At 46.6% G+C, this 26,276-nt stretch overlaps 2 protein-coding genes across 30 annotated transcripts in view; one reads left to right on the forward strand and one right to left on the reverse strand.

Annotated features, from left to right (window-relative positions):
- ANGPT2 (angiopoietin 2) overlaps nt 1–23,306 on the forward strand; it is a 49,741-nt gene extending 26,435 nt beyond the window's left edge. Inside the window, exons 2-9 of one of the 2 annotated variants that reach the window (XM_039877294.1) lie at nt 1,124–1,279; nt 4,355–4,476; nt 8,781–9,013; nt 10,215–10,342; nt 14,563–14,664; nt 15,251–15,417; nt 19,151–19,281; nt 22,030–23,306. In XM_039877294.1, coding sequence (XP_039733228.1) covers nt 1,124–1,279; nt 4,355–4,476; nt 8,781–9,013; nt 10,215–10,342; nt 14,563–14,664; nt 15,251–15,417; nt 19,151–19,281; nt 22,030–22,190 — 1,200 coding nt within the window. In that variant the 3' untranslated portion in view covers nt 22,191–23,306. Of the gene's footprint in view, nt 1–1,123; nt 1,280–4,354; nt 4,477–8,780; nt 9,014–10,211; nt 10,343–14,562; nt 14,665–15,250; nt 15,418–19,150; nt 19,282–22,029 lie in introns of both variants that reach the window. The other variant, XM_039877293.1, reaches the window with a different exon arrangement.
- MCPH1 (microcephalin 1) overlaps nt 1–26,276 on the reverse strand; it is a 195,763-nt gene that overhangs the window by 91,537 nt on the left and 77,950 nt on the right. For 27 of the 28 annotated variants that reach the window (XM_039877268.1, XM_039877289.1, XM_039877275.1 and 24 more), the window contains one exon: nt 24,839–24,916. In XM_039877268.1, coding sequence (XP_039733202.1) covers nt 24,839–24,916 — 78 coding nt within the window. Of the gene's footprint in view, nt 1–14,587; nt 14,645–24,838; nt 24,917–26,276 lie in introns of those variants that run through there. The other variant, XM_039877277.1, reaches the window with a different exon arrangement.

Here is a 26,276-nt window from a genome sequence, read left to right on the forward strand (position 1 = left end):
GGAGGAACTATGTTTGACGCCTGGCTCTGCGAACGGTTCCTGCATTTAAAAAACGGCACCACAAGCAATTTCATAATCAACCTTTAATTGTTCAATTAAATGAAAACAAAAACAAAAAACGACAGGGTTTCTGTCCGGTGCGCTCAGAGTCTGGCCCCAGCGCGGGACCGTGGCCCCCAGCGCGGGGTCCTTATGAGAACAAAGAATAAAGGAAGCACCAAAGCTACGGACGCACAACGACTTTAAAAACATAGCTCGATGAATCCTTAAAGCTCCCCTCTGACCAGTCAGAAACGAGGACTCCGGGACCCCGCGGTCGGGCAGCGTCCCTACGGCCGAAGGCTGTGAGCGCGAGGCCAGCGTCCGGGCCCGGGCTCTCCCAGGCCCCCGGCCGGCCCGCGACTAGCGCCAGCGAGGGCGCCGGTGGCCGGGACGGCTATGTCCCCCCCGCCCCAGGGCGCAGTCCGCGCTCCGCCCCCGCGCCTCAGCTCGCCTTAGGGTGGGCGGGGGTGGGGGGGACACCTCGACCGGCACGTGGAGTGACGGCGAACGCCCCGGTGCAGGGTTAGCACGACGGAACCGCGAAGGCCGCTCCTGCGCCAGGTGAAGCCGGCAGGTGTGGCGCGGGGCGGCGTGGACCGGAGGGCAGCCGCCGGGGTCCGCAAGCCCGGGCGCGTGCCTTCCGCTCGCTCGTGGGGTCTTCTAGAGCCGGGAACCCCAGCGCCGGCCGTGGTGGAAACGGGGGGCGCTTCTCGCGGCCACGGTCGTTTCCCCGGCGACGCAGGCAGAGCGGCGGCATGGGGGAGGGATGGGGCCCAGCTGCACCCCGCATCCTCCTGGCGCACCCCGCGTCCTCCCGCTGCCCGCCATCCGCCCCCCGCGGCCTCAGAGCGCCCCTGCTCCCCGCAGGCGGGGCTCCGCGTGTCTCCCGCTCATGATGTTGCTAAGCTGCCAGATCACACTGTACCTTACTGATAGTGATCAAAACAAAAAACAGAAACATTTCCAAATAAGAGCAAGGTCCGGGTCTTGCAGTCGACTGTTTTTAAAGGGAGGGGCAACATTTAGGGATAAGGGTCCCCGCCATCTGACGGCTGTCTCTCTGGTACGTGTCCTTTTCCAGCTGGAGAATTACATCCAGGACAACATGAAGAAGGAGATGGTGGAGATGCAGCAGAACGCGGTGCAGAACCAGACGGCCGTCATGATCGAGATCGGGACGAGCCTGCTCAACCAGACAGCGGCGCAGACTCGGAAGCTGACCGACGTCGAAGCCCAAGTGAGTAACGAAACAGAGCACAGGCCGCCAGGTAAATCCCGTTGCAAAATCATGCTGCACGTTTCCAAGGAAGGAATGGCAAAGAAAGGTCAAGTACAGCAGGAAAAACGGGGTGGACCGATAATTTAAGAACTTGTGGCTAGACAGGAATTTATAATAGGTAAATATATTTTTTCATTTTTCGTGCTGAGGTTAAATTATATTTAGTCTACTAAGGGCATTCAGATCGTGTTCATCTTATTCACACTTGACGACAAGATAAATGCCCCTCTGCCGCACCGGTATTTTCTGGACTCTGCATTGTCCTTGTCCTTTCTAAGTCCATAACTTTGTGATGCACGGAGAGGTGGAAAGCACTGGGCAGAGGGCTGGAAACTGTCCTTAAATCTAACTCTTAAGAGAAAACCTGCATCTCAAAGAGCCGTTAAGACAGTTCGCGGCATGAGCTTACACGATCTGGTCTATGACTTTACAGAGAACGAAGCAAACAGAACAGTCGGCGGCAGCAGCTGCAGCACAGAGGGAGCTTAACTATGAGCCAAGGGCCCTGAGTTCCATGACGGTTCTAGTCTCGCCCTTAACTGGGTCAAGGAACCTGAGCAAGGCAGTCAGCTACCCTGGGCCTCAGCAGCTCTGAATGTAAACTCGAGTGGAGGACTGATTGCTAAATTCCCTTTAAGCTTTAAGATTCTATGAGCTACTGGGTAATAGGAAAGAAGACTATGAAATATGAAAACATTAAAAGAATAACTGCGAGACATTAAAACAGCGAAACATTAAAAAATTCATCCAGAGTCTGCTAAATGACACGCAACATGTGACCCAAGAAGAATCGTCCAGCTGGAAAAAGCACTGCTGGAGGAATGTACAGGGGTGCTCCAAGTTCGGGCCTCTGCCCTGGGGAATCGGCTCGCTGGTCCCCAGCCCCGGCTAATAAAGCTCATATCTTCCTGCTCTGAGATAACAAAGAATGCTAAGGATTAAAAAAAAAAAGGTAGATTTAATTGTTAAACAATCCCCACGATGTATTATTCTGATTTGCTACTTCGGTTAAAAACAGACATCAGCCAGGGGTCGGTCAGGGAGACCACAAGCCCTCCGCCTGTGACGTGACCACGTCTAGGAGGTCCAGGTGCCGTGTCACGTCTCCCCGAGCACTGCTGGACAAGGCGGCGAAAACAGCAGGGAGGCCCGAGAAGAATAAAAGACCTTTATCTGAGGACAGAATAAGATATCATTTGCTTACCAAATTTTCTCACAGTATTAGAACAGTTTAGGAAAAATATAAATTTTTACACAGTGGATCACAATAAGGTACTGAAAATTGTAATCCCAAGAGGTAATAAATGCTAAAAATGAAAACACATAAAAATTTAAAAGTAAATGTATCGATATATCTGTAGTCAATTACGAAAATAAATGAGTGACGCTAAAGTCACATCCCCCACCTTTTCATAGTGAAACCGGTGGGCGATCAGGCTCGTCCAAAAGATGCTCTGGAAGTACATTTCTTATATTTTCAGATCACAGTAATAAAAAAAAGTATGATGCGTTAAAATGATGGAAACCTTCGCTCCACCCTGTGTAAGTCTTACTCGCATTTAATGAGTTTTGGGTCACATGATTAAAAAATCTGCTGTGAAACTAGGTATCGCATGATCCAGGAGAAGAGGAAAAAGGAAGATGGCTGAAGAGACAACAGCCTGTCATGTCCTATTAAACATTAAAACGGCTGAACCTAAGCGAGGACATCAAGGGATTTTGTTTCTGATCTGCTTCCGGCATTTGCTGAACAGCTACTGTGTTTAATAGGTTTAAATCCAAACATGAAAACTTCTGATCAGAAGCAAGATTCTCCTGGCCTGTCAGAGGCTGTTAAACCGAACAACGGTTGGAGGTCAGAGATCAGAGCGTAGAGACAACAGACAACACCGACCCGGAACTGGGGACAGTCACCTGCAGCTGGAGGCCTTTGTGAGGGGCAGGCAATGCAGCTGGCCCTCTGGGTGGTCGGGGTCTGTGCGCCATCCTCCCGGCCTCTCCCCCACTGTGCTCAGGTTAGAGCCCTTGGGAGCTAGAGACTCGGGGTTCCAGCCCCTTTCAGCAATAACCGACAGAGATGTGGGTCGATTTGTATTCCAAGTGTTAATATTAACCCAGCCGTCGCGCTGGCCAGTGCCTTTGTTCATCCACAGAAGTGTGTCCAGGTATGAACGCATCCAGCCACAACAGGCCTCGGCCAAGCCTTTAGTGAATGACACACACCCCGAGCAAACAATGCTTCTTTCAAAGACCCTCACTCCTGCGCAACATTCTGCCTTACACTTACACGTGACATCACATCCTGAATAGCTGTGGCACAGAGGATGTGAGTAATGGATTCTTCCGGGTAAGAGGCCGCCAAACCGAAAGAATTCTTCCTTAAGGTTGCTGGAACACAGTGGGGACAGAGACACTGCACGCGGCCCTCAAAGCCACACCGAGCTCCCACGTGACACTGACGTGTTACTGTTTCCTAATCGGTTGACACGATTTTTTAAAGAAGAGGAATGGGAAAGAAAAAAAAAAGGCTAAAGTGAATACGAATAGGAAGAGCTAGGCTAAAATGAGCTGTTTAGCAGAGGCGTGTGACTTGTAACCACGTCGTCTGCTGACACGTGTGAGAACAGGATTTTGTTTTGAGCAGAGGCGAAACCTTTTGTCATTTATCAACAATCTCTGATATGTTGAATATGACCATTTTATACTCCCACTTGTCTCACTGTATGAAACGATATGACAAAACATGGCAAAACAAGAAAAATAACATCATAATACTGGACACAAATACCATTGTCCAGAACTATTAAACACTTTCCAAAATAAAGACGTGGTGAAAAAAAACATTTAAACACAGTCTGATTTAATCCAGGAAGTCAAGACTTTTCTGATAATGGAAAATACGCCAAAATAAGATACTTGGGTAAATAAATAATACCTTAGTTATGTTTTCCTATAATTTAGATAACTTAATTAAAAGGAAGTTACATCTAATTTTAAAAATGATAAATAGGAATTTTGTTTTGTTACATTTAGGTATTAAATCAGACAACAAGACTTGAACTTCAGCTTCTGGAACATTCCCTTTCTACAAACAAATTGGAAAAACAGATTTTGGATCAGACCAGCGAAATAAACAAATTGCAAGATAAGAACAGGTAATAAAAAGAGCAAAAAAAAAAAAAAATTGTAATCCAGTATCGCACACTTTCTAGATATAAAAGCCGATTTCATGTGACTGTTCATCATAAGCTGGCTTCCAAGATGACAGGTTTCTCACCGTGTGCTGCACAGGGATCAGAATCTCTGAGGGGAAGGTGGGGAGAGGGTCTGGAGACTGGCGTGGCATGCAGCTGCTAGCGCAGTCCTGGATTTTGCTTTCGCCCTGTCCCCCTAAAGGTTCTCTTCCCGTGACCCTCCACGCCCGTCTCAGTGTTATGCACGTTAGTCTATGAGAAAATAACGCCGCGGTACTTGGCCTCGGCGTTTTAACACTCACTCTGCCAAGTTTCTTTTCTCTGGGAACTTAGTGTTTTCTAATGCAAAGCGGTCTACGGCAGGAAAACTACACTTGCATCGTTTCATAATGAAGTACCTACGCCTAAAACGCATGCTAAGTAAAAACAAAAGTTAATATTAAACATGACTGTAGTAATATTTAAATAAAATGTAGAAAAATCTCAAGAAAACCAACACAAACACAAAAATTATAGGTGATGGACAGGGATGATTTTCAGAGGTTAATTCCAGCTGAGGACAGAAAGACGATTGTATTCACATACTTGATTATTTCTAATCAAGACACACACATGATACGGAGAAAGGTTAAACAACAACATACTCTTTCTGTTTCACAATGAAATAATTTCGATTAAATTATTCTTTACTCAACCAAAAATGACTATAAACTTACTGTCTTATCATCATTATTTTCTGCTAATCGAGAACTAAGCTGAAATAATTCTTTCTGCTCTTTGGGTACCAATTTTAACTCATTATTAATTTATGATTTGAAAAAGCAAATGGATTTTTAATCTAAGTATTTTTCTTTCATATTTCAATTTTTCTCTTTTGCAAAGTAATAAATAAATATTGAGACCAATAACTAAGATATGACAATCTCTCTAATGTCATTTTGTCAAAAGGGTCTTATTTAATGGTGCTCTCCTTGACATGCTGCCATCATGTTGGGGACATACGGGACCTGGGTGACAACAACTTTTGTCGCTTGCCAGTAATGCCTGTGAGAAACCTAGGAGATGTCTAGTTTGTTGAACATGCTGTAGTAGTGAATACTGTCCACTCTTTAGGTTTCTGATGTAGTATGCCACGATGCTAAAATTCTCAGTTAAGTCAGTCATCTATATCACTCAAATAATCATCTTTGTAAATATTTGTCAATTCATATTGCCTTTTGCCTAAAAAAGTGTGAATCCTACTCCTGAGTTCAGACACGCTGCTTAATATTCTCACTTACCAGAAGCAAACCTGTCATACAGTCAGCCTGAACTACTTTAAAATAAAATCAACATTCACTACATTTTTTGACCATCCATGATTTGGTGAAATTTTTTTGTATGTTAAAGCTTTATAATGTACAAAATAGTGGTCCCACGCTGAAGCTTGCTTATTTCTTGATTATTCTTGCTTATATAATCCTTCACATGTTTTCACTTAAATGCTACACATTTTCCCCCAATTTAATCTATGATGACCAATGATATACTTTTCCAATCATTCAAGTCCAGTTTTGTACGACATAAAATTTAAACATCACACTCTCTCCATAAAACCACCTTGTCAAACGTAACTAATCAACTAAAATTTTATGTGACTTTGAACAGTAGCGCTCCAGACCCTGGACTGCAAACATCTAGCTCAGAGCTGTTTCTGAATGACCTGCCACAGTACAGACACTGAAAGATACAACTTTTAACAGCTGCCTTATCATAAAAACCACATGTAGCAAATCCATAACCGCAGGAAGAATCATCTTTATAGCAGCTGCAGAAATCACATTCCCTTTTTTCACAAACAGGAATCAAAATGACAATAATAAGGTTTTTTCATCAACGACAGTAAATAAATAATAAGAAAATTGTGCTGATGATTCTTCATCTTTCGGTAAATTCGGCAGACTGTGTTTTCAGGTGCCTCAAGCGTTGACAAGATTAAGATTTCACGTGCAAGAACATCATTGCACAAATATGTGAGTGTGGTGCACGATTTGACAAATTTTAAATTACCTTCCATTATTCTCTCAAAGTGCAACTGCTTTCTTTATGGAATAGTTTCGAGTGACGACGAAGCACTTATTAGGGTGACCGTTTTTCTGAAAACTGCCACTACGGCACTTTCAGATTCGCCAGCTGAAGCTGTAAGTTACTATGTATTTTTTTATGTTACCGTTTTTTTTTCTTCTTTCAGAACAAATAAGTAATTTAGGGACTATCTGTACCAGTTCAGTGAAGCTGTGATCATTGGCATAGTGATGGCTGGTACTGGGAAGTGCTACTATTGTCACTGTCCCCTTCTGAAGAGAGGCAATAAAAACTCAGGGTTCGGCCTTGGTCTTTCCCCGCACTTCTCAACTGGCCGTGAATTGCGTGAATATAAAGTTACAGCATTTATGGCGATGACCAAATCGATCATCTCATGAGCGAAGCTTCTGACGACGCACGTGCTTCCCGAGGCCCCGCGTCCTTTCCTCTGCCACCTCTCACTGCTGGCCACGGGGTTTGCCACAGTGCGCCAAGTTCTTGCTGCGAATTTACACTCTATTCGTATCTGTTTGTTCCCATTTACATTTGACCCTTGAACAACATGGGGGTGGGGCGGTTGGGGTGCAAGACCTGCAGTTCAAACCCATGTAAATGGACCCAGAGTTCAAACCCATGTTGTTCAAGGCTTAACTGTATTTAGTTTCCTTTCATTAAAGAAATGCTGACTGCAATGCACTCACTTGATCTTACAAGCCAGTCAGGGGTCTCGGTCTACATTTTGCTCCAGAAGTGATCCCCGAGACCCCTTGAGGCTTTACTGGCAGTGCTCGGCGCTCCGTGCCCACTACGGGTGCCACTCTGAGCTGGTGTCATCTGGGAAGTCCTGATTCTGGGCTTACGTCTGTAATACGTGCTTGTATTTAACCTGAAGACGATCTGTTAGATCAGGGGGTGACTGCCCTCTACAGCTTTACTTATAGAGTTTGGGGAGAAATAAGTTGTTTTTTTTTTTTTAAAAAAATCTCTCTCCCTGAGTGTTCACACATCTTTCTCTGATGCCTCCTCATAAATAAATATTAAAAACAGAACGCAGTTGGGTAACAAACTTCAGCAACATCGTTTTGAAAGCAGTGATTTAAAAATGTCCGTATGTTTTATGTTGGTTGTTTAAGGCGAGCGTTGTTGGAGAGATTTTAAGGCAAATTGCCTGACGGCCCTAGAAATAATTCTAAGTATGAGACGGAAAAGCTTGATGCATTTATTTTTAGGTTACCTTCTGCTTATGGTAAGTCATCTTGGTATTTACATTAATGAAAATGATTTACAAGTTAAAATATAAGTTAGCTGATATTGAGAAAAATATTAATGACAGTTGAAAACAGATATGATAAAACTGATGAAAGTCTAATGCGAATGGCTGTTACAGTAACTGATCGTTTATGGACTTGGTACACCAACAATATACTTAACTGTCCTAACTGACTGACAGTGACCAGGGGGCTAGGATAAATTTAAGACCTGCAACTGAATTTCTAATAATAATTATTAATATTGATTGTGAATGCTTAAAGGTTAGACCTTTCATGGGTAGTCTGTTCCTGGCTGAGTAACGCTGTTTGCAGGGTTAACGATTCAGAAAGTTTTACTGCCCCCAAAAGGCACGACAGGCTTAGATTATCTGAACTAGAAGGGGCTCAGAGATCTAACCGGATGCCTCCATTTTAGACAGAGATTTATTTCTATAGGTAGATTTCACTCAGATATGCACCTGAGACCCTGTGAGTGGACAGCCTGTCCAGGTAACACAGGTTGCCCTGCGAGAAGGTGAGGTGCCCGGCCGGGGTCCTGCCACTCGCCCGTGTGTGCTCCGGCACTGAGGATGCCTTCTTATGGCCCCCGGTCCCCTCTAGTGAAACCGTGCTCTTCAAACACACCCCACATGGTAACTTCTACTGAGGACTTCGCATTCTCACCGGGGTATTTTCTGCTCCTATCCATGTCGCATCTACGTCACAGCGACCTAGCTAGGCTTCTCAGCACGCCTGAGAGATTCTTCAGGGCTGTGGCAACATCTTTTACTTTACAACTCTTCTACCATCTTAATGGGGTGCCTTGGAGAAGCAGGAATTAAAAAACACAAAACATAAACATTTGTATAAGGGTGATTAGATGTTCGTCAAGCACTTGGCCTTGACGGTGCTTGGAGCTCCCTTTACTAACGAACAACTTCCCTCTCCAAGTTTCCTAGAAAAGAAAGTTCTAGACATGGAAGACAAACACGTCGTTCAACTTCAGTCCATAAAAGAAGAGAAAGACCAGCTGCAGGTGTTGGTCTCCAAGCAAAATTCCATCATTGAAGAACTAGAGAAACAGCTGGTGACCGCCACGGTGAATAACTCTGCCCTGCAGAAGCAGCAGCAGGACCTGATGGAGACCGTCCACAGTCTGCTGACCATGCTTTCCACGTCGAGCTGTGAGTGCTCTGCTCTGTGCAGGCTGTCTGAAGTTCAGTTCTAATCGTCCTCAGTCAGTGGAACTCTCGAAAGTCTAAACACTATCATCTTTCAGAAGGAGGCACTATTTCTCTTACGTTATTTGATATGAAAGCTTTATAGGGTCTCAATATAGAACCGATTAAAAAAGAGGAGGGAGGGGAGGGGAGGGGGATGGTTATACTCATTAATTATTCTGAGGCAAAACACCCCTTAACATACTTTTGATTCATGGGTGTCAAAGAGCCTACTTTGAGTTAATTCCATCGATTACACAGATGAGGCTGGGCAAGTTAATTTCTTAAGTGGGAAAAATTTTGCAAAGATGAAATAATACTTTAAATAGCGTAAAACTGGCACTCAAGAAAGTCTGGCTCCCTACTCCGCCACATCCTGAAATATCTTGTGCCTTCTCTACTCTCGTTCTAGCTTCCCACTCTCCTTATACTGGCAGGGAGAAGGGCCGCATCCTCGGGCATTGGTCAGAGATGTGACATACGATCATTGTGGCATTTTTAGTTAAGGCTTCTCTTAAACAGATTGGGTCTAGTTCTCACTAGGGTTTATCTCATAATGTCCTCTCAGCTTGCAGTCTTTGACCCAGATACACTTTATAGATGGATCGTGCTGAGATATGTGTCATGCCCTAAGATACGGGTTCTCAATCTTGAGTCGTGCAGTTACCCCAACTTTAATAGAAACACTGAAACAAGGAAACAGACCAACACAGTAGCACAATCGTGATGCTAAGTGGCAGGTTTCACACGGGGCTGCCAGTTTGCAATGGGTGCCTTCCAACCAGAGTCTTACTCTTATACTTTAGACAAAGCACATTTTTTTCAGCTTCATAAAAAAGGAAAGATAATCATCTGACATCGTCTGGAGGGACCAAGACGGTGTGGGGTGTTGGCTTTGATGAGCCAAAGTAGAGAAAATCACATAGCCCAGACCCTGGCAGGAGAAAAGAGCCGAGAGAATGGCAGACAGGCTTCCGTCCCCCTGTCCACCTGTGACACCCACACCACCCAGTCTAGGGACCAACGCGTGGGTAGGTCTCCCGGATGAAATATAGGTAAATACTTCAAATGTAATACAGCTCCCCAAAGGAGCGTATCACAAAACAGTCACCTGTATCTTTTCACGGACGCCACCTCAAAGCTCTCCTATTTCTTTTTAAAGCAGCTAAGCACTCCCTCGCGGCCAAGGACGAGCAGATCGTTTTCAGGGACTGCGCCGAAGCGTTCAAGTCGGGCCTCGCCACCAGCGGCGTCTACACGCTGACCTTCCCCAATTCCACGCAGGAGACCAAGGTGAGACGTCTGTGTCCCCGCTTCGCTCCTGGTGTGGCCGGCAGCCCACTCCGGCCGGTGGCCCCAAGTGCCACACATCCGCCTGGGCCGCAGGTCCCAGCTCCGTGCAGGGCACAGGTGGCACTTGCCACCTGCCACCAACGTGGGGACGCTGGCCTGCCCACCTGTCCCGCGCTCCTCGCCCTGGGCGCAGTCACACACTGTCAGCTGCCTTGCTTGAAGCGTGAGGTTCATTTCTTAATTTTAAAGAAAGTACCTTCCAGCACCAGAGTTCAAATAACCATACTTTGTCTTTCGATCGTTACGGCAAGTAACCGTGGTCTTCCGTCCCCTCTATAAGGCTTACTCTGCTCACACCTACACCGGGGTGCGACGGGATCGATCACGTTTCCCGTCCATCACACAGCAGAAACACACGCGCCTGGCAGCAGAGGTTGAATAGAATGAACATTTTACTGCAAGTGGCTCCCCTCCCCGCCCCCCGCCTCACCCCCACCCCGTTGCAAGCATGTGACTGAGACTAGAGGCCCCAGGGCACCGGCAGCTTCACCCACAGTGCCTCGGGCCACCAGTGCAATGCCAGCCTGCTGCAGAAGGCCAGGAGCACCTAGGGCACTATGGAAAGTTCTGACCTTGTCGACTTGCTACAAGGCTGTCAGGGACCCCCAGGAACACTGAGCTGCAGATGAGACAAAAAAAATCACTTCCCCGGAGAATATTTCAATGTGGCTGCTCTTAGAGGTTTGATTAAGGCAGGATGATATTATAAGAGGACCATTATCTAAATATTGTGTGACTGCATATATCGAATGTCTATAAATGTTTGCATCTAACTGTAAAAGCAGCTACACACTGAATATAAACACTTATAGAAAAGGCACCTGATACTGTATCAAAATGGAAATTTTAGAGACACCTGGAAGTATGACCACCTTGATTCAGTATGACCTTCAGCACAGCAATGAGGAAACACTAAAAACATAAGGGTTTAGAGACGTGGGATTTGAAACAGTAACATACAGCTTGATTATGCATTTAAGACAAATGTGTTATTCAAGACAGTACTCTCCAAAAAAATCGAATTCATTCGCGCTGCTTTAAATCAACCTGGAAAACCAGTTAACGTGCCCAGCGCCCTCGCAGTGCATTCGGGCAGAGAAACACCCGGTCTGTCGTAGATGAGGGAGCGATGAACACTCCGGGATCCCACGGCCACTCCCCGTGGGCTACGGTCTGCTACCAGACGTCGGTCGCTTCCTGGCGCAGGGACAGTGGGGTCTGGAGTGGCGGGAGGACAGGGGATATGACTGGCGTGTGCGTGCTGCTGATACAAATCTGGGACGATCGCCAGCTGTGCAGTGCCACCCTGCTGCTGTATAAGTGCTTTTCTGACGTAGCGCGATGTCCCCACCCCAGTGCCCGATAGCGACCTAATGGCCCCAGAGAAACGTTCTGCAGGAAGACAGAACAGCACAGGACTCTGGGACGATCTGCGTGTCAGGTCGGGGCTGGAGCCGTTAGGATTTACATTGCTTTTCAACATCTGCAGTGAAAATGACCCACGCCCCCCGCAGAGAACAGCGTCCCTCTGACCTCGAGTTTCTCATCTCTGAATAAACGGTCCAGGCTGAGGCGCCCCCAGCTCTTCTTCCAGACTTGAGACTCCGTAATTCACAGTCGGACCCGGGGGGAGGAAGGTCACTGTGACTGCCCATTGCCCTGTTTCATCTAATTCAGGAAAAGCATGCTCAACAGATCTTCTCCAAAAGGGCCTAAATATATCAACTTTAGTTTTGAAAACGTCATAGGGTTTTTGTACAAGGCAGACACTGCAAGGCGGCATTCACGGGACGCGCTCGTGAGGCCCCTGCTAGTTAGAGACGTAAGTCCCCTTCCTTCCCTCGTTTCACGGGATACCTCTTTCCTCATGTTCGTGTTTGTCTCTGCTGTTTAATCGGTCATTCTCTGAAGTCTCAGAGCTGAAGCACAGCCTTTAGGTCAAGCATTACTTGCTGGGAGACATCAAGCTGTAGCCAAGAGAGCAGGCCGCTGAACCGCGCGATGGCACGCCAGTCACAGGCCCGACTGCCCTCAGCACCGCTGCGACCTGAGCAGGGAGGGCTGCGGCGTTTGCTGAGGATATTGGCTTTTCCGATTCTGCTGTCGTCGGCTGCATCGTTTTCTCTCAGTACTTCTGGCTATGGGGATAACTCATTCTGAACTCTCTGAACGTTTCAGCACCCGATTAACCAGACTATTTCGGTTTTCATAAACTCTCGCCCTCTCTCCCTCTTTTTAAAATCTGGACAAAGTAATATTTAGAAAATGTTCTCATAACCTCATCATTGCTCCTCGTGGGGTTAGAGAATGGTATGGGTCCGGCCATTTACACACTAGCAGTAAACCTCAGCCATTCGGAGTCTGGACTCTGATTTAAATACCAGTGACTTCATAACGGTGATTTTGACATCAAAGAATCACATGTCCTTGGAGCAAGGACAGGCTCACTGAGGACCAGATCAGTTCTGCCCACCCGTTGGGATGCCATTTAGGATCCGGGGGAATTAAGCTCTCATACGAACACGGCTTCCCAGACCAATGCAGCTTATTCAGCTAGTTTACCAAATGGGTTTTTAAAAGGACATGATGGACGTGAGCCATGCTGACCACTTCGTGGACCACAGGCAAATGAGAAAAGTATTATTTGTGAACTGATTTCAACTTGGAGCCGTGTTGAGGGACTTCTGGCCTAGTAATAGAAGCGCTGGGTTTCTCTGTTCTTGGCAGCAGAGCGTGGTAGAAAAACATTACAGAATTAGGGATTAAAGACAGCTTATTCAAATCCTATATTCCACTTAGTAGCTGAATGACAGATCAAATTAATCTAACTTTACTAAATCTCTCCTTTCAAAAGTGCGGAATTACGTATCACCACGGAGCGGCCGTGAGGTTGGATAATGCACGTGCTGTGCCCAGCACGGTGCCCGTTCACGATGGTGGTGGTGCTGTCCCTGGGGGACGGTGACGGGTCACCTGACGTGGATCAACTTTACATGTCTGATTAATTTTAAAGGGGGAAAGTAGTTTATTAACGAATGTAATTTTCTGTAATGGATCTTGTGTTCCCAAACGCGAGGACCCTGGGGGCGGGGGGAGGCATGGCCAGGCGGCCCATAGTGGGGGAGCCCTGGGTGGAGGAGGGGGTCCGCCCGCGAGCACCTGAACGGACGAGCAGCCCGTCCTCCGGCCTCTTAGCGCTCGTTCTCCAGGGTTTTAACTCAAGTGCGGAGTAGTTCGCGGTTAAAGTCACTCTGCCAGAATGTTCTCCGTGACTCCCGAAAAGACCATGGACAAGAACAAAGGAAGACTATTTCTAATTGGTTCTGAACCTTGACGTTCACAGTCACTGCCTTCTACGCTACAGGGAAATTCATCTTAACTTCCTGGAAAACGTTTTCGTTCTACTATAATCTCGTTATTTACAACTATTTATGTAATCTTATTTTCAGGGGTTTTTAATTTCATAATAAACCTCCAGCAGAGTTGAAATTGAGCGTGCATGCTCTTAGTCCAAGAAAGAATTCCGTGTTCCTGAACAAAGTTTAAACGCAAAGTTTAAAGCCAGCTCGACGGCAGAATAGGAGCTGGGAGAGAAGCAGCGCGGGGTGCGCGGGGCCCCGGGGCCCTTGTGCTGAGGGCTGAGCCGGGAAACCGGGCCGGGGCCGCACAGGGAGGGCCGCCTGACAGCCCCACGGCACGGCACGCCATGCCACGCCACGGCAGGAGTCTGGATGCCCCACGGGAGTGTCCCTTTTACATAGCTGCCCGCAGGGTCGACAGGGACGGGTGACTGCCACACGTGTGTGCAGGGCTGTGAACGCAGGTCGATGGACTCTGTGGGGTGGGGAGGAGCGGTCTGGGGTCCGCCTGCCGAGCCGTGTCCTTCCCACTGAACCTCCGAGGAGCGGCGTCTTTGGCTCAGCCACGGGGGTGGGGCTTTAGCCTAGAACAGATGATGACGACGAGCAAGACGTCGTGTTATGTGCCTGTTCATTTTTCATCATTTTCAGTTCATGGCTATCTGTCGATTTAAAACCATCTGTTTCTCGGAAGACCATGGAGATCTGCCCCGAAGAGCCCTGTGGGCGCACGCCCCGCCTTCACCTTGCTTTTCCCACTGGGACCCGAGGCAGCAGTAACCGTGTGCTTCTCCCTGGCAGGCTTACTGCGACATGGAAACTGCTGGAGGCGGGTGGACAGTCATCCAGCGACGTGGAGATGGCAGTGTTGATTTTCAGAAGACTTGGAAAGAATATAAAGTGGTATGAATATTCATTCAACCATCTGAAAGTAATTTTCTTTGTGAAAAGTATCTTTCGAGATCTGCAGAACCTTCGCTTAAAATCCCAAACTAACCAGTGACTTAGGACTTTTCTCTTTTAACCGAAGGGTTCTTTTGAACAGCTATTTCAGTCTCTCCACTATAGAACAGTCCGGTCCATGTAATGTCAACCGCACATCAAAGCCGAAGTGGGCGCTGGGCTGACCTTTAACGGTGGCGGGTCTGGCAGCTGACGGCGAGCTGGCTGCTCCGTAGCGCTTCGCACGTCTATAAGCTTGGCCGTCTGTGCTGGTGTTTCTGTTCACAGTTCCCCAAGTCGTTCTAATTATTCTAACATTAATTTTCTTCCAGTAGCAGCTTACTTCTTAAAATTGACCTTTTAAAGCTCTACTTTCTCATACGGAAGACCGCCCCCCCCCACCCCGCCATTTTCACAGTATGGGAAGGAATTTCTGCTGAATTTTTGATAGCCATTCCATTCTAAATTGATGGGGATTATTGATTTCAAATACACGAAGAAAAAAAAAAATAAATGCAGTAACTGAACTTTACAACTTGGCTTGCAGGGGTTTGGGAACCCTTCTGGTGAATACTGGCTGGGAAATGAGTTTGTTTCCCAAGTGACTAATCAGAAACGCTACATGCTTAAAATACGGCTCACGGACTGGGAAGGGAACGAGGCTCACTCGCTGTATGAGCACTTCTCTCTCTCCGGTGAAGAACTCAACTACAGGTAAGGAGACATCGTGTGACTGACAAAAGTTAAAGCACGTTTTGGGTGATTATTCCACAAAGTGAAAACCCCACTGTATTAAGCACTCTTAGACTGCCTTAAATGGAAAAAATGTCCTGTTGAAGTCTTAAGAGTTCTTTGCTGCCTTCAGGTAAGTTTCTCTAGTTTTAAAGTTCTGACTTTGGTTTTAACAATACGAGACGCTTCACAAGAATAGTGTTTTGTCTGTTGTGTTTGCTCTTTATCCTCGAAGCACAGATGGACCCTGCCTGGCAGGTAAGGGGCATTTGACAACTACTTGCGGAATGCGTGGGTGCTGTGTCCCTACTTAAGACGTCAGGACTGTATCAACACAGATGGATACACCGTTTCCTTCCACAAAGTTTAACAGTCAAATCTTTACGTTTGCCGTTTAGACACATTCAGTTGTTATATTTTTTCCCAAAGTCAGGGTGCGCTGCCGGGTTTCGAGGTGCCAGAATTGGGGGAGGGAGGGTGGCTGGTCAGTTGATGCCTCTGCTCCCTGTTATGGAAAGAGCCAGCTCTCCGCTTCCTTAGCACGCACCCCCGCCCCCTGGCAGCACCAATGGTGGCCGCTCCGAAGAAAGCACAGGCAGTGACCCTGGCCCAGAGTGACTTCCTGGCTCCCACACGCCACGAGACAGCAGCAAAGGGACCGAGAGACCAGGACCCCGATGCCCCAGCACCATCAGGCACTTACAGAGAGGCACAAGTGTGTGCTGTTATCTAGAGAGGAACCCCGAAGTGCCCGTGTGACAGGGAGGAGCGAGGTGGGAGATACTGTGCCGGCTGGCCCCACGGGAACGGGCCTCACGGGGCACGGTGGCACGGCTCAGGCGCCGACATGGCCGGCAGGGGTCTACGGAGCACAGACTGGCGGTGAGTGCAGAAAGGCCCACCCTGACGTGAGAAACACAGATGAGGCGCCATTGGCCTACGGCCCCATCTCAACCTCACGAGCGCCCAGCTCAGACCCTCTGCTCAACAGGAATTCCAAGATCTGAATAGTTTGAGATCTAAACGCAATCTCAAGGTCCTTGAGCTGGCTCCTTGGGGAGGGTCACGATGGACAGCACAGAGAAAGGGGCTGGCAGTCGGCTGGCCTGGGCAAGTACCTGAAAACTGGATGATGTCCACTGCATCCTGCTTTGTAAACAAACAGTGGATCGAAATTCAGAAGCATGTTTTGAAAACAGATAACATACAGTAGACACTAACAGGGCTTCTAACAAGTCAGAGATATAGTCCGTAAGTCCTCGTCACAGACAGAGCAGAGCCCTCCCAGAGAAGCTGCAAGGCAGATGAGGGAAACAGAGGTGTCTGGGCCCCACTGCAGCTCCAAAAGGACCCCAGAGGGATCAAAACTTCAATGAAGTTTCAGACACAAGTGGCTGGTCATTGTTTTACCTCCAAGCTAAATATTTTTCCAACTGGCAACAGTTATGAATCTACAACAGAGGAATTTTAGAAAAAAAAGGAAAAAAGAAATACAAAAATTAAGGATTAGACTGTTTATATAAGAAGATTTTACAAAATGGGTCATTACCCTTGTATGCTGACATTATAAAAATATTTTAATCTGAGATGGTTCTTAACGGATATTTCTTTCGAAATGTAATCATTCTTTGGATGTGCCATTTTAAAAAAGTACACATTCGTTTAAAGCTCAGTTTAATTTACTTGGCAGTATAAGACAGATATTACACTGAAAAAAGAATTATTATCCTAATAAAACATATCAATATGATAAGAGGGCTATTATGTGACTAAGACTTGGAATAACTACAGATGCTTCAGAATATCAACCGTATATAGCAGCTCAGTTGTTTTATCCTAAAGAAATGTTCCCCAAATGTTGGAAACCTGGAAAATACACGGTACAAGGAATCGGTAGAATGTGGTTCTTTTTACTAAAACTAAAACTATTTGTACCTTAAACCTTAAAAATCGGTCACTTTTCACGAACGTTCTGGCAGTTCTATGCAAACACTGAGATTTAATCATTAAACGTTGTCATCACCTCTGCCTCCACTGCTGTTCCTCAAAAGCAACTGATACCAAATGACAGCAGTTTCAAGAACACTCGAATTTTAAAAGAAAGCAACTTTCAATACAATCGAAGGATCGAAAAGCACACACCCGTTCTAGCAGGGTGTTCCGCTCGCCTGCGGGGAAATCTAAGGAGTCCCTGAGAACTGAGTTCGCTCAAAGGAGACGGGAGAGGGAAAAGGACAAGGAGGGGAAGCACGTGCAGTGCCGCCACCTGTGACGGCCGAGGAGAGCCTGGAAGAAAGCCCGTGCCTTTCAAGCTCCCAGCGGTGACGAGCAGCGCTTACGCGCACGCTTCACAGCGGGCACTTAGGGCCGTGCTGGGGGCCTGGGGTAGGCTCCAAGCAGGAGGATAACACAGAAAGGCAGAAATTCACTCAATGCCTCATGATGAACTTTCTAGAGCTGTAACATTAAAAACAGTTTGAAGTCTAATCCATCAGCACGGAAGTGACTTAGGACCGGTGCTTTACGGAACCGCGTCTCACGTGCTCCGTGGCCAGCTCTCGCATCCACTTCTCAGTAACCCGTCACTATCGCCGGGGGGACGCTGTGCGCCAGGCTGGCACCCTGAATGCGCAGCGAGACGCATCCCGGCCGACCCGGGCTCGGCCAGGTGCACGGTGTGACTTTGGATGAGCTCCTATGTCTGAACCTCAACCACTTCACATGTGAAAACGAAGGTAACGCCTGCCTCTTGGGCTGGTGCGGGCTGAATCCCACACCCGTCAGAGTGCCTGGCAGAGTCAGTGCCCTGGGAACCGGCTCCTCTCCTCCCCGCCCTCGGTTCCAACGTGAATTCTCGGGGACTGCATTGTTCCCAAGGTAGGGGCCAGCAACTGTGAGCAGGTGTTCCAGAGAGGAGCAGCGTTCTGGGCGGCTGAAAGTACTGTTCTCCCTCGGACGCTGCAGGGCCCCCAGGATGGGATGTCTCGATGTCCACGCACCGACACTGTGGTGTCACGTTCTGCACGGCCACACGGCGTCACATGAAGCCCTGCTCTCAGCCACACGGGGCCCACCTGCCTGCCAACGGGCTCTCTCGCATACCTTCGCCTTGCCTTCCTCGCTGGCACACGGTCACGGGTGCAAGCCGGACTTCTAAACGTGTGGGCCACTGTCCAGTGTCTAACTTAATAGTACGTTTACTCCTTTCCCAGTGTCTAGGGGGTTTACTGCCATGCGGCACAGAGACAAGGCAAAGCAGCCGTTCTGTGGATTTCTGCTCCGAATCCAGCAATCCTTCCTCGCTGCCCGCCGGCCTGCTCGCCCCCACCACGGAAAGAACGTTTGGCATCTCAAGATGCTCATTTCCACGGGGATGGTGCCTGCGGACCTGGGGAGAGGCTCCCCGCGTGCTATTTCCCCTTGTCTGTTTATCTGAAAGCGGCAGGAAAATAAACTATAGGCCCAAAGTCCCCGCTGAAGCGTGTGCGAGTGATCCGCGCCGAAGGTCTCGTGGAAACCTTCCTCTCTGCCCAGGGTCTGATGATAAGCTGGTTCCTGTTTATAGCAGTGCACAACTGTTTTGTCCAGAGCATACACACCACTGCGCTAACTTTCTGTAGAATGGAATCCTTCATTGTGAAAAATTTTCCACTACGGCAAATCAATAGCCTGAGACAATTAACACTCTTTTTCTCCCCCCTTTGCATGTTTACAGGATTCACCTTAAAGGACTTACAGGGACAGCCGGCAAAATAAGCAGCATAAGCCAACCAGGAAATGATTTTAGCACAAAGGATGCAGACAACGACAAATGCATTTGCAAGTGCTCGCAAATGCTCACAGGAGGTGAGACGACTCTCTCTTCCTGTTTATATTGGCGAGGAAGAATCTGATAGAGTGAAAGGCTGGCTATTTGGGCTTCTGCCTGCGATGGGTGACAGTGTCCACACTTCATAAATAGACATGCTTGCTCGGTAGAGTGAGATTTGTTTTTCACTTTTTCAGGCTGTTGAGTTCTAAGCAGGAATGCGATGTTGAGCTGGAATTGTCAGCAGGCCAGCTGTGTCTCTTCGGGGCCTGCCCCTGGCAGGAAGGGGGCATGTGACATTCAGCAAGCCCTCGAATTTGTGCTTGCTATCAGATGTCAGACGAGGCTAAACTTCATTTTGCTTTAGTAAAAAGGCTAAATATTCCAAATGTCAACCAAAACAGTGATGTAGTTCCCTTACTACAGAAATGTTTCCAATTAATAATTTATTACTCAACAAGGAACTTTCAGTCACCTTTTTTGAAGGGTCCACTTATAGCAAATATAAAAGACGCAGAAACTAGTTAAATAGCCTGCCTCTTTGGTGCTCCAATTAAAATGAATGACTGTCCGCTTTAAATCACGGCCTTTATTTTCAGGCTCTTCTTGTTTTTTGCCTTTCATGTCAGACTGCTTTTTTAAAAAAAGGAAACATGCCCAGGAGCCATGCCCGTTGCCACCGCCCCTCAAAGTGGCGAGATGGCTCTGCAGTGTAGGAACCAGCTGCTAGGAAACGCTTTCCGGTTCCTAAAAGCTTAAACATGAAACAGCTGGACCCAGTTAACGGTACCTGAGACGAAAATACATCTGAGAAACACTGTCTAGTTAGTTCTTAAAATCACCGAAAGATTTAGAACAGAAATGAGAGCTCTGCCAGTGGCATGGTGACCGCGAAGGCACGTGGGCAGCTGGCGGGCTCATCAGTGCAGGCCGCTGGCGGGACTGCTGGACAGTCATTCATTACACACCCAGGACACCCTCAATAAGGGCCGGGGCAGTCAATACTTTATAAACAAAAGGTACTGCAAAACCACGGAAAAGACCCAAGCTTATCGCGTGTTTGCACTTCAGTTAAGAATTGTTTACAGTCGGAAGGATTTATTTATGAAAATAATTTGAAATTCAGAAACTTTCATGTCCTTAAATTAATACTGAGAGAATTAGGCTCTGTTACAAAAATCAATCCTTTGGTTCCTTAGATAATACATTTATATGTAAAAATATAAGTTTGCAACACAGGTCTTCCTTATTAGACATAATCATTCGGTAATTATATCAACGGGAGAAAGCTAGTATATCGATGTGGAAAGCTGCCCCGTCGCCCTCGTCCTGCCATGATAATCCTTTCTAAAGCAAACAAAAAGGGGGAAAGGCGAGGGGCGAGGGGACCGAATGTATCCAGCCCTTCTTTCCGGCCTGTCAGTCCCATACTGAGCCCAGCTGTTCGCTCGCGAGAACAGAGGCACGTTAATAACCGGGGGAACGACATGTTCATTTACTCGAATCAAGACTTAGGGCTGAGAGTGGAGGTGGACAGGGGCTGGGGAGGACCGCGGCCCCCGGGACAGGCGGTCCCCCTCCCACCTGGGGGGCTCGGCCTCCGACGCAGGGTCTGGCCACGGATCAGCTGGCCTCATGGCCAGCTAGATGTCTGCAGGACAGTGAGCACACGAAGTCAGGACTGGCTCCAGAATGGACAGATCTACAAATCTGGAACGTTCCTGAATATTTGAAGGATCCTGAATATTTGAAGGATTCTGAATAAAACACACAAACATCTTACCAAATTGACATTGATCTGAATCAACTCAGGTCATGGAGCTGTGACCATGAGGAAAAAATTCAGGCACTTGGACGAAATAACTAGTGACCGCAGTGCACTGGATAATGTAACACAACATCGTATAAATGTAGCGTCAGAGTATTTTTCTAAAGAAATATAACGTCCAAAGACAATTAGGGCCACTCCCCCAGTACCTGGCCAAGCTAATCACAAGTGAGGTTCATTCACGCTATTTATTTATTACATACGAGATGTCAATAATCAGTCTGCTGCTGTTTTCTGTATTTTAAAGTTTTATGTAAATGGCAGCACACTGTGCATGTCCCTCCCCACACGACATTTTCAGATTTATTCAGCTCACTCCATGTGGATGGAAGCCGAGCCCCTACTGCAGACCCAGGCGTCGGGCGGGCTCCTGCCTGGGCCAGGGCCCCAGGCCTTGCCATCAGGTGGGACAAGGACGTGCCCCCACCCCGTGTGCCATGCCACATGCCCCTCCCTCTGTCCCCCGGCTGCACCTTGGTGACAGCACCACTATAGCTCTGAATGTCCGTTCTGGGTCTGGGGCTTTAAGATTCCCTTTTTATCTGGCTCCACTGGGCACTTAAAGCTGGGGGTTGTATTTTAAACAAAAAGCATTTCTTTGGTGGGTTTCGTACCCCGCACTGCCAGAATGGGGAAGGAATCCTGGGTGGACGGGAGCGGCCACCGACTGCTCCGGTTCTGACATTTCCACCCTCCCCACCCCCCGTGGCTGGACCCCCGAATCGGGACTGGGGGGAGGCCTCTTTGTCACTGCCATGGATGCCTGGCCTTCCACATCGCACAAGCCAGAATCGGGGAGGAAGCTGGTGAAAACACGGGCCAGCATGGAGGGCCCCGCTCACGAGGGCCGCCGGCTTAGAATGTGCGGGTGACCAGTGGGTTAGCTGGTGTCCCCACCTCCCGGTGAGACAGGTGGGGCCACCTGGTCCCTAACCCCTTCTGTGTCTTGCTTCCACAGGCTGGTGGTTCGATGCCTGTGGCCCTTCCAACCTCAACGGGATGTACTACCCACAGAGGCAGAGCACAAACAAGTTCAACGGCATCAAGTGGTACTATTGGAAGGGGTCCGGCTACTCGCTCAAGGCCACAGCCATGATGATCCGGCCGGCGGACTTCTGAGGGGCTGCCCGCATAGACTGTGTCCCAGAGCTCCGAGACACGGCCGCGTGCGGCCCCTCGGCCACCTCAGAGCCTGCTCTCGGGCGTCCCCAGGGAGGGCCCCGAAGACGTCACCACGCACACCTGCCTCCCTCGACGGACCAAAGCACAGCCAGAACCTTCCCCCTGTGACCTGGTAGAGTGACTCTGCGAACATGAATTTAAGCCTGCGAAAAAGACTGACGATTTACAGACGTTGCTGTCACAGCCAGGAGTGCTACGCGCGAGTTCATCAGTAAATAACTGGAAAACAGAACACTGAGGCTGGAGGGCGGAGATAACCCTGGAACTGCTTCTGCTAAGCACTGTTTATAGATCGTGTAAATATCCACAGGTCCTGCATTCAGCATCGCTATCTTAATTAAAAGGAAGAAAACATTCTCTAAGCCATACAAATATACTACATAGTCCGGGATTTTCGGAGAAGTGGTTATTGGCAGTTTAATATTTGGAGAAGGAAAAACATAGTTAATGCATTTTTGCTTCTCCTCTAGGTGCTTTAAGTTTTCATTTCGAAAACAGCATATTTACCTACGTGTTGCCAGCTTAGTTTTAAGTTAATGCTCAAATATAGAGTTCAGGTTTCTATGGTGAAAATTTCCAGGATCTGTTCTTTCAGTTTATGTAAAGAGTGTACTATGTTTTTCTTTTTTTTTCTGCCTGGTTATTAAATATGAAGGTATTTTTAGTAATTAAATATAACTTATTAGGTGAGATGACTACATTAGCTTCTACGATAATATTTACGATTTTGTAATTTGATTCCAAAACAACAGATAGTGCCTCGTGACAAGGAAAATCCTGATTTTTACTGATGAAGAAATTAATTTCGTGATGAAGAGACTCCGCTCTCTTTCACGCACTGGTCTAACATGAGGACTTTTCCTGCTTCTGCTAAGATATGTCCTAGGTTACAGGCTGCAGTTGGTGGCTGAGAAAACCCTGCCAGTTAAAGCACGTACGACGCTCTACTTACTACTCGAGCTCGACTCACCCCCGAAGTTAGTTAAGGAAAAAAATAGTTTGTATTGGTAAGATTTCTTTTAAACGGCTACCAGAAAACTTAAAAAAAAAAAAGTGTTCTGAAGTACAAAAACAAAATCTGATGTTTATAGCATATTCATATAGGCACAGAGAACTTTTCTTCTTTGAGAACGTGAATTTAAGCCCAGGACTGCAAGACCTTAAATTCCTAGAGTTTTAACTCTGAAGTTTTCATAGTACCATTAACACTAATAAGCATTTGTGTGAGGCTTTATAATTCAGAAGCGATTTCTCACACATTTACTTTCGAGTCAGCTGCTAGGAAAAGCTTAGAGCCAAACCTGCAACCGGCATTTACCGCGAGCCTGTCATCTTCTACGGTTCGACCACGTGTTCCTTCATTCCCTTTTTCTTATTTATTTTACCCCTACGTGCCCACCCCACCCCCACCCGCAGCTTAGTTTCAGAACAGTTAACATTGCTATGCGTTTGGGGTCAGTTCACGGACATTGGAAGGGCCAGAAAGTCAGCTTTCTCCACCAAGTCGTGCCTTCTCGACAAGCACAAGAAGCTCCCTGTCTTAATACGTGTAAGAAGGGTTTATAAATCCAACAGCCGTACCGAAGGAAACAAAAGTTTCTAGGATATCTCAAAGACCACAGGGCATGCAGGTTAAATGAATTTCAAGAATAAACCATACTGTATTGTTCAGGGTTATAAACATTCTCCTATGACAGAGAAAAGGGGGCATTTGTGTTTTTACTTTACGCCTCAGTTCCTTACATGGAATTTCAAACAAAGTCTTGCTGAGAGGAATTTTTTCTCTCCTTAAGAAAACATTTATGAAGTTGACAGAAAATCAAAACAGTAATATTAAAAATGAAAACAAAACAACCCAACAACCTAGAGAATCAAAGTGATTCGGGGCAGAGTTCAACTTCTTGTCATATAATAGTCACATGACATACTCAAAACAACCAAAAACACACGAATACTGGTCACAGATAAAAATCACCATTTATCTTTCACTTATTAATCTTTCGAAAGAATAAACCGTTAGAAACCAGTAAATATTTTTGGAAATGAAAGCCAGTTTCTGCTTCCAAGTAAATGCGAAATTACCTACGAAATTATTACTTAATCCTCAAAAAAATTAGAACCTGGAACTTCTCCATTAGCATTTGGAGTACTTATAAGTCAGTAAAGTTGAAGCTGAGTTTGGGAAAATGCCGAAACAAAGACCACGCCGTAAGGCCAGCACCCCACAATTTTTATACCTATCAATTCTATCTCTACCGAGAGTCAACAGCATTATCTTTTGAAGCTGTACACAGGATATAATACTACTTTCTCGAGGATTTACTATTTTTCTCAATCCTGAGGACTTCTATAATTAAAATTTTTTGAGAATGTATTCCTCACAACTTCTTGCAGAATGTTCTCACATTTGTTCTCACAAATAAATTGATAAAAAGCGTTAAGTTCTATGAATATGTCTTTTCAGTTATGGGCACGATCGCTCTTGATTTAGTAAAAACTTGAGTCTATAGCATAATATTAGCATAATACTTTCCTGAGAATACCAAATTAATTATATTTCCATCATAAAGTAATGTCTGACTTACAGGAGCTGCAGGGAAGGAGTCAGAAAGTTCGAACGGTTCCTCGGAAATCCAATGACCCAGTTCCAAAGACCACAGTACCTGCAAGTGACACAAAATGCAGGGCAGTTTTAACAGGCTTATTAGGCATTTAGTGGACAATAAAGCAAAAACAAATAAAATGAAGAAAAACCCAGTGGTGACGACACACTCCACAGATCTGAAGCAGATGTGTCTTGAATACCCAAGTGCCATTCTCAGGCTGCGTAACTGTTATGAATGTTAATAAATGCTTGGTTAAGAAAAAAGTCTTGTGATGACTAGAAATCTGAGTTATAATCCTAGTGAGGCTAAATACTAACCACTACCCCATTTCTAAATATATGATATACTATATATATATTTTTAAATTCCAAGTTTCAAATTTAAGGGGTTATTAGAGGCAATCCTCAGTAAACATTCCAGAATCTTAATAATAATAATAAAAAAATAAATTAGAAGATAGATCATCAGCCTAAATTTAAAAAGCAATCTTTTTAGTATTTGACTTTGTTTCTAACATTTAATAGTATTTTCAAGTTCTCCATAGCACATTTAAAAATCCTTCCTAGACTTCTGAAGAGTAAAATGTCTCAAATGAGCTTTCATCATCATCATCATCATCATCATCATTATTTGAACACATATTTTTAAATGATCGAAACGATGTTTTCATCTTAATTCAGCAATGTTGGAAATTCTGCAGTCAGCTCTGCTCTCTGACCCAACTCCCTAAAAGTTGGTATGTGTCTCTGCACCAAGAGAATTTCACAAGTAAAACAATCAAACTGAATCACGTGACTCAGGTTCATCTTTTTCTCTGCAATTTCATTTCTGACATTCCGTGAATCCACTCGTTTCCTTCTAGAACTGCTACATAAAGCTTAAGTTCTTTCTGCTGAATTACTGAGGGTCCAGTCTTCCTTCTCGGTGGTTCCTCTGGTTCAGAACCATGGATGGGAAACCGGTCTTAAATATTTCCCTTTTTATACGTTAAAGCTAGTACACGTCCAACCCGAGACAGCCATGTTTGGTTTCTCAGAAGAAATGAGTGTGACAGTGGCATAAAGACAGGAACGCTGCCTCCCCGCACTGGCCCGGGTCCTACTTTACGCAGACGCATTTATTTACTCAACAACCATTTCTTCCTGCTCACTATCCGTTCATCTGTGAACAACGCACTGAGAGCAGCCGTGGATCAGATCCCACGCTAGGTCCTGGACACACACCCAACCCCAGGGGAGTTCACCCCGTGGTGGGAGGCATGGAGGCAAACCACAGACGGTGGTTCTCCAGAACAGTGCGTGGGAACCCGCGGGCGGGAGCCAACTGACTCAGGGGAGCACAATGACGAAGGGTCCACGGATGAGAAGACGTTTTAAACTGAGTCCTGAAGGATGAGTAAGAGCTGACCAGTGAGGGA

This window comes from Pteropus medius, unplaced genomic scaffold (assembly GCF_902729225.1).
Source record: "Pteropus medius unplaced genomic scaffold, Ma_sr-lr_union100, whole genome shotgun sequence".
In the NCBI taxonomy this organism is placed as follows: domain Eukaryota; kingdom Metazoa; phylum Chordata; class Mammalia; order Chiroptera; family Pteropodidae; genus Pteropus; species Pteropus medius.